This window comes from Melozone crissalis, unplaced genomic scaffold (genome assembly GCF_028551555.1).
Source record: "Melozone crissalis strain CALT ecotype California unplaced genomic scaffold, PUWL_Pcris_2 ptg000034l_1, whole genome shotgun sequence".
In the NCBI taxonomy this organism is placed as follows: domain Eukaryota; kingdom Metazoa; phylum Chordata; class Aves; order Passeriformes; family Passerellidae; genus Melozone; species Melozone crissalis.
In genome coordinates this window covers 10513461-10533806 of record NW_026535812.1, presented here as the reverse complement: position 1 = coordinate 10533806, position 20346 = coordinate 10513461, and the positions used below count along the sequence as shown (strand labels likewise).

The 20346-nt window shown below is 38.2% G+C and overlaps 1 protein-coding gene across 1 annotated transcript in view; it reads right to left on the bottom strand.

Moving 5' to 3' along the window:
- The window catches only part of COL4A3 (collagen type IV alpha 3 chain), a 51935-nt gene that overhangs the window by 8765 nt on the left and 22824 nt on the right, over positions 1–20346 (bottom strand). The window contains exons 16-41 of the mRNA XM_054282670.1: positions 20208–20252; positions 18765–18818; positions 18363–18404; positions 17572–17659; positions 17178–17213; positions 16702–16866; positions 16408–16500; positions 15601–15696; positions 15188–15258; positions 14416–14604; positions 13383–13551; positions 12020–12112; positions 11438–11542; positions 10456–10553; positions 8943–9093; positions 8718–8831; positions 7769–7936; positions 6602–6691; positions 5882–6016; positions 5049–5147; positions 3916–4005; positions 3411–3550; positions 2315–2441; positions 1966–2046; positions 1240–1338; positions 224–274 (exon numbers count right to left, since the gene is read on the bottom strand). Coding sequence (XP_054138645.1) covers positions 224–274; positions 1240–1338; positions 1966–2046; positions 2315–2441; positions 3411–3550; positions 3916–4005; positions 5049–5147; positions 5882–6016; positions 6602–6691; positions 7769–7936; positions 8718–8831; positions 8943–9093; positions 10456–10553; positions 11438–11542; positions 12020–12112; positions 13383–13551; positions 14416–14604; positions 15188–15258; positions 15601–15696; positions 16408–16500; positions 16702–16866; positions 17178–17213; positions 17572–17659; positions 18363–18404; positions 18765–18818; positions 20208–20252 — 2689 coding nt within the window. The remainder of the gene's footprint in view (positions 1–223; positions 275–1239; positions 1339–1965; positions 2047–2314; positions 2442–3410; positions 3551–3915; positions 4006–5048; positions 5148–5881; positions 6017–6601; positions 6692–7768; positions 7937–8717; positions 8832–8942; positions 9094–10455; positions 10554–11437; positions 11543–12019; positions 12113–13382; positions 13552–14415; positions 14605–15187; positions 15259–15600; positions 15697–16407; positions 16501–16701; positions 16867–17177; positions 17214–17571; positions 17660–18362; positions 18405–18764; positions 18819–20207; positions 20253–20346) is intronic.

The following is a 20346-nucleotide window of genomic DNA, read 5'->3' as shown; positions in this document are numbered from 1 at the left end:
CAGAAGTCAGCTCCTTTATTTGCCTCTTACAACAATCTAAACTTTGCAAGCAACAACCCTTGACATTTACTATATAGGACCAAACCATTGATCAAAAGCACAGAATCACTCTTGATTTCCTCTGACACTTAGTGCCATTTCAAGCACCTGAAAGCAGGAGGGGACTTGATGATGGTTCTGAGATTTAAAAATTAAGCTGCTGCTTTTCAAAAAGGCAACTCACCTCTACGCCCAGGAATACCTGGAAAACCAGGGATCCCTCTCCCTGGTGGTCCTGTAAAATATTGGGTCACATTACACTCAAAGTCCAAAATAATTTTTAGAAAACATCACAGTTTTCTAATATTTCATACATTTTTTCAGAGATCATGGAATCAAAAGGTAGAGTTCAGATGTATGTAAAGTAAAATGTATTATATCCACTTCTTCTATACAAAACCACAAATTAAATTTTTATGTTTTTATTTATAGGAAGAACGCTTATTGGTCAATCTTATTTGAGGTACATTCTACAAGAAGAAGCTATTTTTTTCTTTTCAGAGAAAAAAAAAAGAAAAAACCCTGCACACTTAATTTAGTTATTAAGAAAAACAGAAAAACAAATGTAAACCTATAAAAGAAAATACTTTAACAGTGATTACTTCAAACAGTGATTACTTCAACGTGAGAATACTTTCTAAATACTATGGATGCCTTCTAAGTATCTTCTTGATACTAGGATGCAAAGAACAAATTTTCAGTGTAAAATTCTGTCAGAATTCAGTGTAGGACTAAATCTATCTGAACACTGATAACATCAGGAGTGACTTTTAAATGAAAGCTTTCACAACCCAAGGTGTTGGTCATGGAAGCTTTCACTATTTATGCAGGAAAACACTGTGATTCCTTTTATTTTATATTCATGTAAGACAGAAGATTGCTTTGAAAGGATTTTGGTTCATTTAAACTCTTTGAGATTAAACCCATAAGAGCTGTTAACAGCAGTATTTTGACTCTTGCAGACATGGATATTTTTAGGTGACATTACAACACGTGTAGAATAGAGCATTTGTAATGCACTTGGGTTGTTGACAGCATGTACAAAAATTACATAGAAAACCACTTATAACCTTCTACTTCTAAACTTAGTTTTGGCTCCACAGAAGCTCCTTGGTAATCCTTCCCAAATCATCCTTGTCACTATAATTACAGAAAAAAACCCAATTGTCAAAGAGAATGAAAATACTTCACTGCTGTTACCTGGTTCTCCCTTTACTCCTGGGGGACCAGGCATACCATCCTGACCTTGAGTACCCCTTTCACCAACAAGCCCAGGTTTTCCAGGGGCTCCAACAGCACCTGTGAATTACAATGGACCACAATATCATTTTTACTTCTGTAACTTTGCAGTGAGAAGATTTGACTCCCCTTTATTAAAATTTAATTAGATCAGCTACTTCAAAGATAGGGGTAGCTGTGTTGGTCTAGAGCAGCATATAGCAGCTTGTATGGAGCTCACAGGACTCCAGTGGATTTAACAGCCCCACTATTTTCACAGGCATAATAAAACCTTCAATGCATACCTCTCTGTTGCTACATATGCACACTGCCCCTGAGGTATAGTTTAGTTCTGTTTTAGTTCTGTTGCTTTAGCAGACAACTACAACTCTTTGTTACTCCAGTTAGTTTCCTTCTCTTCATCTACCTATATCTTAGTTTATTATTGTCTTTTAGGAGGTAGAACCTAAAGAACCTAAGCCTCTCTTATAATTGTGTGGCTATCGCATCTTGAGATCCTTGGATATTTACTTATAAATAAAAAATGGGCAAAAAGCTTTCCAGTAGTGAAGTAAAGTTAAAACTTTTTGCCTCAGCTGAACTGATAACATTGAAAATGGGCTGTGAAAAGGAGGCAAACAAAGCCTCAGACTGAACTGAAATCCCAAATCCAGGGCAGTGATTTAGGAGAGAAGCTATATACCATACCAGGAGGGCCTGGGACTCCCTGCTGTCCTGGGCGGCCCTGGCATCCTTTAACACCAGGATTTCCAGGGGGTCCACACTGCCCTGTGGGAAGAAAGAGTGTGGCAGAGGGGAAGTGGCATCACCTCTAGATCCAGACTCGGTTTAGAGCTTTGCTGGTGTTTCTGCTTTGGCCAGCAGCAAAAGTTCTCCAGGTGACCCAAGCTGGCCTGGCTGCTGTGACCACAGAGGAGCTGTTGAGGTTTGCAGCAGGCAGTGTAAGTCACTGTGCCACCCCCAGGCACTCGTGCACTTGAGGAATTATCTTCTACAAGTGTCACCAGCTCACCAGCCCTCCAAAAGCGCCCCATACCTGGGATTCCTGCACCTCCAGCTTCCCCTCTGATCCCATGGGGTCCTGGTACTCCTGTAAGCCCAGGTTGACCCTCAGAGCCCTTTTCTCCTTTGCTGCCAAAAACTCCTGGAGGACCTGGATCTCCCTGAGAAACAGTTGCACACACACAGGTAAAGAATCACAGTGTGGAATAGAAAAATCACATGCAATTTACATGTAATCACATTTCATTAGGATTTTCAGATAAAAACCAAAGCAGACTAAATACAAGCTTTTCTCATAATACCACTGATCTTTTAGACATAGTTAAGATCTATTTGTAACCTTTATAAACCAAGTTGGTTTTAGATTTTTCCCTGGCACAGATTTCCCTTCAATTTTATTCTACCCGCTCTTCTTTTGATCCAAATATTCATTCCTTAGGTAATATGCAGCTATACAAAATACTGAATTGCATTTTTTTCCTTGAATTTCTACTGACTTTTCACAGTCATCTCACTGGGGCTACCCAGCTCATACTGAAAATAAATTTAAATTACAGGATTTATAGAGGAATTTATAGCCTCAGCCACACATTTCAGATAATCTCATAGGTAAAAAGACTTCCAGTTATTCAACAACCAGAACATGTGGAGTTAAACTATCCAACTGATCTAACTTAAAAACACTGTTTTCTTCTTAGCAAGGTATATATGATCAAACAGCATAAACTGGATGTAATACACATTACTAAGGAAAAAAAATCTTGTGCAAGGATATTACCAGAATATCAAAACCAAACAGTACAAGTTTTATAATATAAAACTTCTGCATTTGCTAATGAGTTTTCGATGTTTTAACTTTTTAACATCCTTGTTCTTAATGAATTAGAACTTTTACAGAAAACAAATTACTTCAAGATATTTTATCTTTATAAATAAGAAATTTTTGCAGAATTAAAATGAAATATAATGAAATAAACTTCTCCTGAGTAATGACACAATAGAATTTTCATATTTCTTACCACTACTAAATCAACTATATCTGCAAACTCTGCAGCTCTTGCTTACATGTTGTTCTGTTTCTATAGTCAAAGGCTCTGCCTAACAGGAAAGTTTTTCCACTGCCTTTATACCTTTGGGCCAGGTTCTCCTGGAGGCCCAGCAGATGGGTACCCAGGATCTCCTTTGTCACCTGGAAAGCCACCATAGCCTGGTGGACCAGGGTCACCTGATGGTCCTGGAAAGCCTGGAGATCCTTTCTGGCCTTTTGGACCTGGAAAAAATACCAGTACTGATACCATTCTTAAAAGGATCCTAATTGCATTTCACACTCCACGCTTTGTGAGCTATTGCTTATATGTAGAGATATTAATTCTTCGTTAAAGTAATTTAAACTGTGATTTGATTTCTAAAAAGAGGTTCTTACATGTAACAATATATAAATTAAAGAATTTGGATAGAGAGGGAGAATTGCATTCTGCAAGTCAAGCAAATGCTAGGGTGAAGATAAGTCTATGGATACTAAAGAATAAATCCCAGTCTAAGAATTGTGTGGTGTACTGACAGTAACAGCTCAGACCTGTGCAAATGCTTCTAGAGAGCTTTATGAATTTGTAATATGTCTTGAAAGAAAATGACCTGGAATTCCCATGTCCCCTTGGTCTCCAGGTGCACCTGGGAATCCTTGTCCTCCAGGAATCCCTGGAAGACCCATAAATCCCTTGGCTCCTGCAAGATGAAGAAATAAATGTCATGTTAGAACTGTGATGGATACAAAATCCTCTACCACACACCTACTATTGCACCTGTAATAGTGTATTACATAGATAATCAACATGGAGCCATTTGCCACAGACACAGATAAAATTATCATTATTGTTTTCAGAAAGCCAAGGAAATAGCGAATACCTTAGGTATCAATGTTAAAATTAAGGTTTGTGACTGCAGCACTTAGGGACAGCCACTGCAATATATTTTAGCTGAATTTGTTCAAGATCATGAATTTGCATTTATGCACTGGACTCTCCTTTCATTGCTTGCACTCCAGTTCAGTTTAGTTTTGTGCATGGAACAATTACATTATTGCTTATGACAGATTTCTCATGACTATGATACAGTAAAAAGCTGAGTGTGACCTAGGCAATTTTCCCCTCACTCACTTATCTTGAGATTCATTTAGGTAAATTAGCACTCAGTTTAATGACTAAAAGATCCAAATACATCTAGAATATTCTGTGAACATCCTTTCTACATGCCAGTGTGCCAAAGCCTGACATTTTTAAAGCTGCTTTTCACTGGAAATCTGCTAACTTTTGAAATACAAGTCAAATATGTAAGTTTTGAAAAGGGAAATATAGTTCATCTGAAATTTAAAAAAACCTAAAATAGTTTTTGCGCAAAATTGTAAAATTTTAGAATTAATTTTTAAATAATGTTGCAAATTCAGACTTCTTTTTGCTTTTTAGAAATATTAATTTTTATTCATTGGTTTCATCAGCTTTTAGATTTATTTTTATTCAGGATTTAATATTATTTGCTATTTGTCATCCTAAACAATGGTCTATATTTGAAAGAAAGCAAATAATAATTTGTGATAGCTGCTGTGACATTCAAAGTGCAGCTTTTGAAATTGCCCAGTTTCAGAATTCTCAGGAAAGCTTGAGAGTTAACAGAGAATGTAGTGCTGCTTCTGGAGCCAAGCTGGTGTGCACTGCAGCAGCAGTACCTCCCTGCCCACATGGCACAGGAATTTTAATGCACAGATTCCATACCTGGTACACCAGGCATTCCTTCAGACCCATCAACACCTGGTGGACCTTGCACACCAACGTCTCCTTTTTCTCCCCTCACACCCATTTGGCCTTGAACTCCTAAAATGAAGTTTCATTTGAAAGATATTACAAAACAACATCCTAGAATATAACTTTTGTACAAAGTTTAACATTCTATAACTCTTTAAGGTAATGAAACAGAAGTAGAGCATGGGATTTTCACTCTGAACACATGGAAGCAAAACACAAACTCAAATCCAACATCTTCTGTATTTTTCATGTGGAGGCAATAGGAAGTTCCTGAAAGCTTCCATAGGAAAATACCAATAGAAAAAGCCAGATAGCATTAGTTAAGCATCTACAGCTCATATAGAGAGTCTATATTAATATTGCAAACAAAGGAGTTTTTCTGGCAGTCAAGTACTTCTGAGCAGATTTAATGTCTTTGCAATCCAGCCTCTGGCTGGTAAGTGCAGCCATTTCTGTGCTCACAGAATAATATAAATGTAAAAACATGAATGTAGAGTATATATATATATATATATATATATAAATATATAGAAGCCTCCTGGTACTACTGATATATTATTTAGCATAAAAATGAGAGCTTTTTAAAGGACTTAGGACTTACTAAAATTGAACTGAATATTCAATGTAATATCCAACTAATCCATAAAAAAGAAGACAGTTCTAGTGTTTAGCAATAATTATTTCAAAACAATGTGATTACTCTCAGCAGTTGAGTCAGTTTATTCCATATTTTAGAGTCCACTGGAACTGCAAAACAGATGACAACCCTGGCTAGTTTTAATGACAGAACAATGAATGTGTACCTTTTAAACCTCGTTCTCCTTTGTCCCCAATACCAACCAAGGTCTCAGATGGTCCTGGAAAACCTTTATCACCTGGTTCACCTTTTTCTCCAAGAAATCCTTTTCTTCCCTTTATTCCTGGGAAGCCAGGAGAACCTGTAAGAAAACAGAGTGAAACATTCAGGAGACCTGATTAGTTGATATAATAAAGCAAAGCAGATAATGCCAATCTTCAAGAGCAGTTGTAATTTGCATATGTAAATATAGATTGCAAAACAACCTAAACTAGCTTCTTAACTGCTCCAATCATCAATAAAACACCTACAAGTACAGATTACTTGTAGCAAGTAATGCTTGTCCTTCCAGCAAGACATGGAAGATATTTCTTATAGAGAATAAAAACAAAATCTTGCGTCTGTTAAATAAATATAATAATGGTATCCAAACAGGAGGGAAAAAAACCAGCAAAAAGGCTCTCTGCTCATTTTTGAGCAAATCACCAGCCACTTAAAAAAATGAAAAAGAAAAGATGGCAAGTCAAAACTGCAAAAAAATAATATATTATTCAGTTTGCAGACTGCACATATAACGAAAACAGATTTAGCAAGACTCAAAGAAATTCCAGTACAACATCTGTACTCAGGAGTGATAATATACACAAAAATGGATCACAAGAGTAACTTGGGCATTGAAATTCCTGTGTTCTAAGTGATAAGGAAGGCATATAAAGTTGTCACTTGCCTTGGATACCAGGGTTGCCTGGCCTTCCAACCATGCCAGGGGGTCCAGGAATTCCTAACAGTCCCATTACACCTGGATCTCCCCTTGCACCTGTAGAGTTGAAGCAATAGGAACATATTTGTTAGTATTAAATCAGTTAAATAGAACATTGCTTTGGAGAACTTCACATACACCTGTCATTTCAGTGTTTAATTGCTTATTTTTTCTCCATTTCTGTAACTGTCCAAGCCAGTTTTCCCATCTTTAACCACAGGATGATGACTTATAACCCCCAAATTACCTAAGTTAGTAGCTGCAACAGCTCCTACCAATGAATTAAATAATTAACAGTAAAGATAATGTATCTGAGATCCCCACACAGGGATGAGAGATCAGTCATGAGATGTGTGGGAATGACATTCCTTTCAGGCTCAGGAGTCAAAGACCAGCTGGGAAATAACAACTCCCTCAAATGCCACCAGAAGTCCATGTTTGCATAACTGAGTCAAGTGTTACATGTTTATCAAAAGATTTACAGATTCTCAATATAAAAAGGCATGTGCCATCTCTTTCCCACAGTGTAATGATTTGATATTAAAGAAAAATCTTTTTTAGAAATAAGAAACATTATATGATTGACATATTTTATTCTTCAAAACAAATTTCTACAGATTTCTGAAAGAAAAAAACCAAACCAACCCTACAGGGACCACTTAACTTACTTAAAGTTAGCTCTGGTTAGTGACAGAGCTTGATCTGACTCAACTCTATCTGACTCTAGATCTGAGCTTATATGAAAAAGAAACTGGCATTATAAACTATTTGAAAAGGGATGCTGAGTAAGAGCTAAACACTTTGCAATTCCATTGTGCTGGGGGAGTTGCTTTGATCATTAAATATTTCATGTCCCACTGCAAGGACATTCCTTGACAAAAACTAGATAAAACACTGTTCTCAGAAGACTATTATAGAAAATTCCACACTGTGTCAAGAGAGCTTCAAGATATGCTCATCTTTTAAGGAAGAATGATTTATTCATTTTTTCATAAAAATCTCAAAGATAAATGAAAGGTATTGATGGAAAAATATTTCAGCATCTTCAGTCTGGAAAAACATGACCTTTTTGCAAAACACCTTTCTGCAAAGACTCAGTTGCTACATCAAAACAAATACTTGAGGAAACCTTACCTGGCAAACCAGAGATTCCTGGCCTTCCAGATTGTCCCCTGGGACCAGGTAATCCTGTTTTTCCCTGAAGACCAATTAATCCAGGCTCCCCAGGCCTTCCATAGGTTCCTGGGATACTCAAACCAGGAGCACCTGGGTTTCCTTTTGAACCTTGTAAACCTCTTCCTCCTAAGAAAAGTGAAGGACAGTGTAGTATGGTAGATCTGTCTGAAAAACAAACCTTCATCTCTGTCTTTACATCATAGCATGAAATTCTTCTTGAACTCTGTCTGTTTGAGGCTAAACATGAGATCTGTAAGGCAACAAATACATTCAGACAATCTTATAAGGGCTGTAAATTGGGATTTTTGAAAAGAAGAAAAAAAAAGTGAGAGTAGACAAATCTGTTCTTTCCCAGAAAAAGAAGAAAAACTCAAATATGAAAACCCCATCAATTTTGCATTCATTCCTTATAAAATTTTATTTTTTTAAATCCTTTTGAGATTGTATTTAGGAGAAGGAATGTGTTGTATATCTGAGTGTGGTTTTTTTGAAAAGAAAAACATATGCAGTACAGGCAGGTACTTTTGGCACCCTAAATTCTTTTCCTACCTAGCTGAGCTCTTCCTTTCACTTATTTCTTTATCAATCCCATTGCACCACAGAATCTAAGTTCAGTCCCACAGGGGAGACATGTCTGAAGTATCTATCTGTTTTACTGGGAATTTGGGTCAGTTTGCGATTACTCTTTATACTGGCCAATGGAATCTGGATCTTAATCCCTCTTCATCAGTGCCTGTGCTTCCTCCCATCTACAGAAAGAGCATCTTTTAAATGGACTCATATTTTCTTGCATACTATTCCATAACCAATATCCAGAAACAACTTCAGCTCCCTAGGGCCATTGGAAGGCAGAAACAAAATCCAGACTCACCCAGTCAAATGGCATTTTTGGATCAGAGAGTCCTACCTGGTGGGCCTGCAGCTCCCTGGCCACCTGGCAAACCTGGCAGGCCAATAAGACATTCAGCAGGTTTCCCTGGAAAACCCGGGTCTCCAGGAGCTCCAGGTGAGCCACGATCTCCTAAAACACATGACAGTGGATTCACAGCCAAAGTAAGTTTTAGACTTTTAGTGAGCCTTGTTTGACTTGATTTAACATGCCGTGCTCCCTGAGCTTCTCTGGCAACATTACCTCTTAGGCCATCATCACCATCATGCCCAGGATGCCCTGGTAGGCCTGGGAGTCCTGGAAGTCCAACTTCACCTTTTGAGCCAGGACTGCCGAGACCTCCTGGTGAACCCATTCTGCCTGGCTCTCCAGGAATAATCATGCCTGGCTCACCCTGCAACACAGAGAGAAGTATAAACAATCCTCTCTGCTTTGAAAATCTGCCAAAATATTTTCTCCACTGGAGTAATAATGACCTTATTTTATTAGGGTAATTCTCTTAATTCCCTTTGGATCTTTCACACTATAATTTCTAGTGGCTTCAATTCAGCAAACCACTGGACATTCCTTATTAGCTAGCTGAGTAATTAATCTAGACAGCTTTTAAACTTTGTCTCCTAGCCCTAAAAAGTTGCTACTCAGCAATGCAAGACACTTCCCTCCATTTAGTCTTTACTGCATTGAGATGCCTTCTGCAGCTGTGAATGGCTTTGAACATCTATCTGAAAATGAGGGTGAAGTTTGTGCAAGTATAACTTTTCCTTTATTTTTATATTTAAAAAATTATAAATATATCAAATTATTTATTTGAATGATGAAGGTTGGTACCCAGATATGCCTCAAGATACTCAGTCAGTCATTGGGGTTTTTTCAAATCATTCTTTTGAACATTCTTGTCCATGAAGACTGCTTTTATCACAAGTGTCCCAAGTGCATTCCCTGACTGGAAACTTTGAATTAGTAGGGTTTTTTAGCTGACTGAACTTCTGGTTGTTTTGAGTACCAGCAAATCAATATGTTCATAAAGCAGATCCGTAGACCTGAGCTTATACCAATCACTAATGATATACTTGGACCACAGAGGCCACTTCACATCCAGATGCTCTGTTGCATCAAGTACAGATTAAAAAATGACAAAAAATTCACAACCTCAACTGCCTTCCTTTGTCATGTCAGAAAAACACAAAAGAATGACATACTGGTACAAACAGACAAAGAAATGCCATATGTTCAAATAATTTAGGTGTTATTACTTTGTTCAAAAATTGAATCCTAATTACAGACTAGTCAAGAATCAGTAGATTAGCTTCTGTTAATCAGCAAGACTGGGTGCAGTATTACCTCCAACCTTCTTTCTCCATGCTTCAATTTAACAGAGCACTTGCTTACATGAGATACATACTTGCTTGGCAATTACCTCCATCAAATATATGCTTAATTGGATTTCTGAACAGGCTTCTTTTCAGCAGCTGTCTCCTTAATTTTTTTGCTTTAAGCAATGCAATATCCTCCTTGTGGCCTGAAAGCTGAAGTAGGAAAACATCCCAAACACCTGGAATTCTGAAATCTTGTATTTGGATCAAAAATTTTGGTTTGAGCCTCTTTTTATAGAAAGAATTTAATTTCATACTTTGTGCATGATTAGTCAAAAAATGAAGGAATTCCCATATTCCTTACAATTTCTAATTTATTTGCTCAGTGTAAAGTTGAATGAATGGGGCCTATGGAAAAGTTTGTTCTGTATTTCTAACCAAACCTTTTGTCCTGGTTGTCCTAGGTTTCCAGCTCGGCCTGGATCTCCAATCTTTCCTTCACAACCTGGTGGCCCTCTGCCTCCTGCAAGTCCTTTATCTCCTGCAAAAGGAATTAAATGGCAGTACAGATGCTTTATTTTACAAAAGGGTCCTTGCATGTGTGCATTTATGAGCCTCTGACACTAATGCAGCTTACATGAGCTGAAGGGAGGATCTTGATTTCAGAGCTAATGTGACACACAGCATCTTGTTCCTTACATATTCACACAAAATTGACTGAAACACTGCTTGTTAATTCACTGACTTGAAGTATGTCACCATTTTTTTTTCCAAATAAAGCCATTCTGATGTTAGTTCCCTGCTTTTCTCTTTAGCAAGCAGCTTGGTACAAGTTTCAGTATCTGAGATTTTTTTGTTAACTTATGTCCTTACAGGATTATGAGAATTTCCCAGTATTTCTAGGGTTCAAGGGGAGTTACAACTTTGCATGAGGAATGGCTAAATTTAAAGTACTGAAAATGCTTTCTATTACCTGCATATCAGGGCAGATATTGCATTGCACATAACCAAAATTGATTAAAAATAAAGTACTTTGACACTTATACAACTCTGTCTCTGTAACACATATCTAGGTAAAGAGAATCCATCTGTTAAGTATAAGTAAGCACTTATACATAAGTATAGCATTAAGTATAGCACTCAGATGAGATAGCTGCACCTGTTTGGGCAGTATTCCAGCAAGCATCAATGTCTTTAAAAGTATTTCCCTACTGTCAGCTTTGATATTTCATACTCTGAAATACATTAAAATATTTTAAACTTGCCATTTCTAAGACTTGAGGCAGTAAATCACAAGACTGCTAAAAACACATATCTGTTTGTTCATTGATTTTCTTTTTTTAACTTGCTAATTATTTTAAGGTGTACTTAATTTTTTACTTTTGGTTTTGCCTTTTTTTTTTAAGATCAAAAAGAGTATTTTACCTTTTGGACCTGGGTTCCCAGGAAACCCAAGCCCTGGAAAGCCTGTGTCACCTGTTGGCCCTGAATGTCCTGGATCACCTGGCTGACCTCTTGCTCCAACCCTACCTGCCCAAAGAAAATAAATAAACTGTGAATTATCTTACCACAGAACATCAACTTGTAAGATTATGTGTGTTATAATTTACCATTATTAATAAGGACACAGCTTTAGATTATATTAGAATTTAGACACTATTTCTCCACTACAGGTTTTCACACTTAAAGTGCTAATTGCATTCACAGTGTCAAAGCATTTATGTGTCTGTAAGTTTTTATGCAATCTGGCCAAATTCCAGACTCCTAGAGACAGCTACATGCAGACATGAATCTTCCACTTCTTGAAAGGTTCCAAACACACTTTACAGGGGTGAAGCTTGAAACAGAAGCAACTATAAAAACAAAATACCATAAAACTGTAAAAAAACTTCCTGTGCTGTTCAGGACAGTTTTAAGGACTACTGTTCTACAAAACCCAAGCAAAGATGCCTTACAGTTAACCAATCTCTGATTTTAACTGTTCCACTGATGTAGTGCTGCACTCACCAGGCACTCCTGGGGGTCCGGGTAAACCATGTGGTCCCTGAGGTCCTGGCAATGCAGGTAATGGAGTTGCCCTACTGGTCTCTCCTTTCAGACCTTCAGCAAATACATTATAAAATATTACAAATGCATATAGTTTGGTAGCCCCAAGCCTTTAAAAATATGAGTGATCCATCTACTTGGCTAAAAATGTATTCATCTACAGTTGCCATATTTCTGAAACTCCAACAGATTTTTGAAAAGCCTTCACATCCTGACTTCATTAAGTAAAATAATTTTATTGACACCTGCAGTCTTCCACTCAGCCCTCTTGTAGTCTAGGGGAGATGCAGAAAACGAAGCAAAAAGCCACCAGGAAAATGATACAACTGACAAGTACTTAAATCTTCAACTCCATGTCATAAAGGCTCAATGGGCATTACCTTTAAGCAAACTCAGCCATGCAGCTGAGTTCTTCCACTGGTATGTTTGCAGCACTCAAAAATATTTATGCCCTTTACATTTAACCTGCTGACCATTACACTAATGGTGACGACTGGCTGGATACTTGATTAGTTATTGTTTCCACAGAGAGGTCAGCCAAGCCCTAGAACACATTGCCTAGAGATAATGTGCTGTCTCTGCCCTTTGAGGTTTTCAAGGACTAAGTGGATAATGCCTTCAGTAAATTGGTCTGATCTCAGAGCTGTCTCAGTGCTGACATGAAGAAGTTCAGGCTGCACAAAGTCCTTCAAACCTAAATTATCTTATCATCCCAAGATTTTTCTATGATCTTCGGTGGAACCCGAAGTGGGGACAATGTTCTAGAAGTCCCATGGCAAGGAGTGGTTTCCCATGATTCACATTCAAAGCAGCCTTGAGCAAGGGCTGGTTCCAAAAAAGAAGCTGTGGAGCAAGCCATGTCTTGGCAGTTTTGTGTTCCCCTTGGGATGCCTTTCACAGCTGCAGTGTGCCTGGAGCTCTGGGCTTTGTGGTTTTGGGAATGCTAGCTCTAGGCATAATCCTAGGAAAGGGAGTAAAAGGCATATGGGGGTGAGGCTGGTGGCAAGTTGAAATGGGGAGGGAGCCATGCTGTGGCTGGTCTTTTCTCCCCTTGGCATGTCTGTTTTAGCTGCCGTGTCTGGAGCTCTGGGTTTTTGTAGCTGTGTTCCCAAATTAGTAAATTATTTCTTTTATTCCAATCTATCTCTCCAGTTTTAATCAAGTTCTCCTTAACATAGGTAAAATTCAGTAAAATAGGTGTGTTGGCATGCCTTTTGTGTTCCAAAATTAGTAAATTATGTCCTTGATTTCAATCTATCTCTCCAATTTTAATCTAGTACTCCCTAACATAGGTAAAATGCAGTAAAATAGCAAAGTTACTAACCTGCTTCTCCAGGTAATCCAGGTGGTCCAGGTATTCCTTTAGAGCCTTTAAAACCTCTTACTCCTTGTGGTCCATAACCTGCCAGTCCAGGAAGCCCCATTTCTCCAGGAAGCCCAATTCCACCAGGCAATCCAGGTAGTCCTCTATCTCCTTTTGATCCAGCCAATCCCTAATGGTTAGACATGTATACCAAGAATTACTTGCTTTCCACCCCAGCTTTCTTAACAAAATTCCAATTTCTCTGACTATAATTTTGTATTATTTTACTAGTGTCACTCTGATAATTTCAGAAAAAAATTCCTCTGATTTACTTGTGATTAAATGAATATAAATTTGAATTTCAATGGTTACAAAGAGATGGCTATTAAGAGTGAAATACTACAAATAAATACAATTGCCTGACTTTTTTCCAATCACTGTGGTGTTTCACTGTACACTTTTCTTCTGTTTTAAAACACATTTAGCCAAAATCCAAACCCACATCAGCTCTGATTCTCCTTGAATTCTGTGGATTCACGTTTAGAGACATTTATATCTGAATCACGTTAACAGTTTCTCAGCCAACATAACACAACAGTAATTATTAGGGTTTTTTCTGCTGAGCTCTTTCCTAACAATTCTAGTTTTATGGTCAGTTCTTACTGAAGATTAATTCTTGAAGACTGAACAGGAAGTACTTGAATTATTAAGCATTATAATTAGTCAGGAAAATGCTTTCTAAAAAGATTTTATTCATCACTGAAATCCAAAAAAATGCTCAAGTATCAATATCCAAACTAAAATCTCACTAGACTGCTGAGGTTTTTCAGCAATTTGTACTTATACTGGTCTCATCTCTCTCTGCTATTACATCAGAATATTTCCTCTCATTCTTTCATGCATATTGGTTATTAGAGTTGAGGACAGTACCCTCAGTCAGGTAGGGGATATTCAGATGGAATATCTGTGTGGATTAAAGAGATTGTTGTACAAAATAAAATACAGACTTAGGTTTCCATGAGTTCCATATTAATTGCAAAAAGTGCATACCCACCTCTTCACCTTTAGAACCTTTGGATCCTTTAGAGCCAGGTCTTCCCAGAAATCCACTTGAACCTCTTCTTCCTTTTTCTCCCCTGGCTCCTGGATCTCCTTGCTCACCTTTTGGCCCTTCTGGATGTACATATCTTGGCTCACCTTTTGATCCTTTACGGCCTTGATCTCCTCTGAAACCTGGAGGTCCCTAGGATGGAGTCATCAAAAGAATTTCAGTGCTAGATGTATGACATTTGTTTCCAAGTTTTCTTTTTTTTTTTTAGAATTAAATACCTCAGAGGGGTTCTCCCAATTCTAATTTTTATTCTCTGTAATAGCATACTTCAATGAATAGGGTTTGGGGGGGTTTTGTCTCTTCTTTTTCTCCTGCTTTTACTTCTTTTGACAAGACTACCATTTCATTTATGCTACTACAAACAGGAATAATGTAGCATAAATGAATGAGTAAAACCATGGCACAAAAAGAAGGACTTTAGTGCTGCACTCACTAGAGATTTCTCTTCCACATTGGAATATTTCCCCAGGGACACTCTAAATGCCATAGTTGGCTCTGCTCATAGTTAACTTCCCTCTCTTCCTTCTCCACCCCCCAGGTTACAAAGTCGGTACACTATCCCTGCTGAAAGCACACTGGGCTCAAGTGATCTTGGGCTCATGAACTCTGAGGGGTTCAAAAAGCCTGCAAAGCCTGTTAGCAGACTCATTCTGCATCTGTACAGCAACCACCACAACGAATATTAACGAATGTTAATCTGAACAACCAGTCTTACTTGAGCCCCTGGAAGCCCTGGTGTTCCTGGAGAACCTGGAGAACCTTTTGGACCTGCTGTTCCTTCTCTACCTGCAAAAGAATCAGTATATTTTGTAAAGAAAAATGAAAACAAGGACATGGATTTTGACAAGCTCCAATAACTGCACCCAGTATTCAATGTTTCTGTTATTACACTGACTACTCATCATAGACTGAGCTGGCTTCAGGCTGCACCTAAAGCCCATCAGCACTGTGAGTTCCAATCTTTCAGGGCTTGTGCTGATGTCAGCAGAGCGAGCTGCCCCAGGCTGTCACACTCACCTCAGGGCTAGTTCAAGGACTGCAGGCTGCAGACATGCCCACACCTGATTCTCATGTTAAAAACAAAATCATTTGTACTCCTACTATCCTGTTAGGAACAAGAAAATTTACCAGGCATGCCATCCTGACCACGAGGCCCAGGAGAACCAGGAAGACCAGGCATTCCCGGAATGTAGCTACAATCAGTACACACACGAGCATCATCACCTAGAATGAAAATAAATCATTAGTTGCTCCACAGCAAGTCATTTTCAAGGTTAACTACTGCGCTACTTACTTTGTTATAGCTAACACTTTTTGGCCAGGAGTGGTAGAATCATGGCCTTAATTTTGTTGGAAGATCACTTCTAACACAGTACTAAATTACCTGTGGTCAGAAAGTCAATCAGAACTGACTGCAATTAATTGATGGGTCAGAAACATGTGGTTTAAATTTCTTGATTTTTTCAAGTTAAGTTTTAGCAAACAATTTGGATACAGTCACTTTAGTGATAAGTCAGATTCTAAGAGTACGTAAGGGACATATGCTTCCAAGTAACAGAGCTCTGCAACACTCAGGATTATTCTCATGACAAGCAAAGGGCAAAGAGATTCAGCAGCTCAGTGGGTGAAGTTGCAGCATCAGAGATGAAATGTCAGCAAGAACATAACAGAGTACAAAGCTCTACCAGTCTGTAGTAACAGCTTGTTCCAGGGAAGACAGTTCTGTACAACTGTGCAGCACTGGCACATCACTGCTCTTTCAGTTGATGTAAGGGGAGGAAGACATTTCACTAACCCTAATAAATGTTCTTAAAACTCTGAAGTCAGCAAATTATCTTAAAAGGTAAATTACATTTTAAAAAATCTAATGAGAATCCATGAGGATCACTAGATTGTACCTACTTCTACTTCTGAGTGAAGTTATCTGAAACTGACCTCTCATGCCAGTATCTCCTGGAGGTCCTGGAGGTCCTGTACACCCTGGCTCTCCAGGAAGTCCTGGCAGACCAGTTCCAAATGTTACTCTACCTGTTAATGAAATGAGTATTTCACCATTACATCACAGATTATTCAGACAATTCTCTAGTTGCTAAGGGAGAAAAATGTTGAAGGGATGAGCTAGAAACAGTATTCTGATCCCTATGGGTCCCTTCCAACTCGAGATATTCAGCAATTCATTTAAAGAGAGAGCTACCTGGAAAAATCCAAAACACCTGCAACTAGAAGTACCTGGTTCTCCTGGAGGACCTGGCAATCCAACAGAACCAGGCCTGCCAGTAATACCAGGCAGTCCTGGAGGGCCTACAATACACAAGCCAGTTTGTCCTTTCTGTCCTTTTGCTCCTTTTGGCCCAGGAAATCCTGGGGGACCTCTCATACCAGGTCTTGACACACCTAACCAAAGGGAAAAAATAATAAAAAAAAAAAGAGTTAAAGAAGAAATGGCATTTTAAAGCTAAGCACTCAATAGAATGAGTGGTAAAAACACCAAGTTCATCTCACAGATATTTTTTATCTTGAAATATATTAATCAAAGGGGGAATCTACAGACATTTAAAAATTATCTGAGTACTTGACCCACCAAAGCTTGAGTGATAATTTTTTAGCACTTAGAGATATTTTTAAAGTCACCTGAAATTAATATTTGACAAAGCTGATTCAGTGTAACAGACAGGAAGAACAATGTATTTTATTATTGCAAATACCTGGTCTACCAGCAGCTCCAGGAGGACCCTGTGGCCCTGCAAAAGCAAGGTATTAAAAACTTGAGTAAAACCAATCTATACTCTATGAAGTCACTGTTCAATAGCATTGAATACAAACTTTAATCTTTTGCATTTTAAGGTTAAAATTTAAAATAAGAATCTGGTCTTGCCTGAGCAGGCATCTACCACTCATGCAACTATTCCATACTGGTAATTATTTTTAAGGGTAAATAATGCTAAAAATCAGTCTCAGGATATATTTCAAGTCAGCAATTACATGTGAGTCTAGGAAATACTCTTGTAAAGGCAGAAGGTTGCTGAAGATGTAGTCTGCAATAAGCTCTTTGAGTGGACTGTTTTTACTAGAGGATTGTAATTTTGATATCCCACTCACCAGGCATGCCACGTTGACCTTTTGGTCCTGGAGGTCCAGGGGGTCCCTCATCCCCCTTTTCACCAACAACATAATCGTAATACTCCGTCTCAGGAGAAAGGTGGCAAGAAAAGAAAGAGTTGTAAGAATTAAGAGAGAAGCACAGTACCTCACACTGAACACTTGATTAAAGCAATGTTTTGATCTCATTTGTAATTTTGATGTTCTGACACCACAAGATCTTACTAATTACAAGCAACCAGAAACAAAATCAAAATTGTTATTAGCAGCAGTGTTTTTTTAGTACTCCATCAATATCACAAACACTTCAGCTTTTTACAAAGCTATTTCTTCTGAACAATTTAGGCAGAAGGTTTCTATTGGGTGCACATGGGGCCTTTAGGAAAGCCAGTAGGGAGACAGCATGACTAGACAGGGAAACTACTCACACCAACTTGCTTTCTTGAAAAAGTGTTCTTAGGATTTTAAAATTAAGGCTTCCTGTTCTGGAAGTGATTAGAAATTGATGTAAATATTAACTCCTGTCAATTTTTGTAGCTGTTCTTTGACAGTCCAATCTTCTGCCAAAATTACTGGATCCAGGTGAGGTCTAACAAGGCACAGATACTGTATGCAATTCCATATGAAAGATTATCTCATCTGTGTGAGAATCACAGCAATATCAGTACTTTGAGAAAGCCATGCCTGGTTAGAGCATCACAGGACATCCATTATTGCCTCATGCAAACGATTTGGATTTTTGTTATTATAAGGGTTTAGAAAAATGATATATGAAGGTAATTTATACTTACTCGACCACAAGCTCCAGGTGGACCAGGGTTTCCTTTCATCCCCTTCATCAGAGAACAGAGATAGTTTTTTTTAATTAAAAACAATATATGGAATCACATTTGCCCACTGTTACTTCAGTATATTGCTCAAAACTTCAAGAAAACCAACTGTTCCTGACCAGTCTGTTCCTTACAAAGCTATGCAGCTGCATACACCAAAACCTACAGGACTCATCAGCAGACAGATGGACACCAGTTCAAACACATGGTTTGTTGCAGCTGATCCATTCCCTATTCCATGATACTCTTATTTGTCATCTCTTAGGCCAAGTGAGACATATTATATACACAGCAATAAATAATAATCTCCAAACATATCTTAACCTCATCCTCAAAAGCAATAACAGAACAATTGGACAATACCTTAGCTCCTTGCCTTCCAGCCAGTCCTGGCTTGCCCTGTTCACCCTTTTGTCCCTGCAGGTGACAGTACACAATTTTATAAGGATATAATATTATAATTTTATAATCTTTTAGCACTGACAACAGTAAGATCTAAAATGTAAGGCTTTAATCTTTCATAGTGATGCAACTTGCTTGGGAGAAGAAACTGCAGTGAAAGACCCAGTTTGAGGAACAGCTCCATGTCTGTAGGAAAAGCTGCAAGTGTCCCATCCAAACCTGCATTTATTACTAACAATCTCAAGGGAAGGTGCTCTGCATGGCACAAGTGCAGGAGTCTCTGATCTGTTCTCCCACTGCAAATTATTTCTGAAGGGGAGAGACTGAGCACAATGCAAGACTCTCCCATTCTACACCCTCGCCCAGAACTCGCTCAGTCTGTGGGATGGTGCTGATCTCAAGAGGTGTCAGCAGCACCAGGAGGGACAACAGTGCAGGCTAAGGCTCTCTGCAAGGGGTCCCTCTCAAGGTAAGGGAGAGGGACTCCTTGGAGACTCATGCAGTTGAATGAACTACTAGTGAGTAAAGCTGAAATAGGAACAGAGCAATGACAAAATTTTCTTTTTGTTAGCTGAGGCAGTAGAGCTTTGTGGTCTGTGATCCAGTGTTCTTTGTCAGACAGGAATGTGTTTAGACTGCCTGTGAAGGTCATTTTAGCATGACAAAGGTGATGTTATAGTAAGATACATGTGCAATGGACTATTCTGGCAGTAAGAATTTTGGTAAGATATTTATAAGGTCGCTGCAACTCTTATGATGTTGTGAAAGTAGAGCTGAAGTAAAAAGAACTGATACTTAACCAATTGAATACAGTATTTCAAACACATTTGAACAACTCCAAGTTTTAAATTAGTACACAAATTAGACTATTTTGCTTCTAAAATGGCATACTTTAAGAACTATATGTTGACAAAATTACAGTCTAATAGCTATCAGGCATCTTGTTCCAGGCCAAGACAGCCATGACCCTGACAATAACTTTTCTTTTTAAAACAATGTTTTTGATCTTAGTGATTAAAAACTATTCATTTATCTTCTCAATTTAAGTTAAAGGGAAGGTATAACTCTTTTGCAAAAATTTCAATGTGACTAAGCAGAAAAACCTCAGTAGAATTTTGCTTAACTTGGAGTCTCAAACTCATAAGCCAGTCAGCAGCAAGCAACAGGTCTTTTATTTGACATAGAAGCAATGACATCTGTGAACAGAGCCTCTTTCTCATGCACATAAATTTGTGAGGACATGGTGTGCTCCAAGGCCAACTGCATGAAGGAGATGTTTCAGTGTATGCAAATCAACATTTTGAAACACATTCCACAATGAGAGAAAAGCTGTGACAGGAAGACAGAATTGTCATAAACAGATGACCATCACTTAGAAAACATTTAGAAAACTTCCTTCATTACCGGTAAGCCAGGTGGACCTGGAGCACCTTCTTTTCCAGGCTTCCCCTACAAAGGAAAAATATAAAATAAACAATTTAAAGTGAAGATATTACATTCAAGCTTGGTGCAAAATCAGGTTCTTGCAGAAACAAGAGAAACG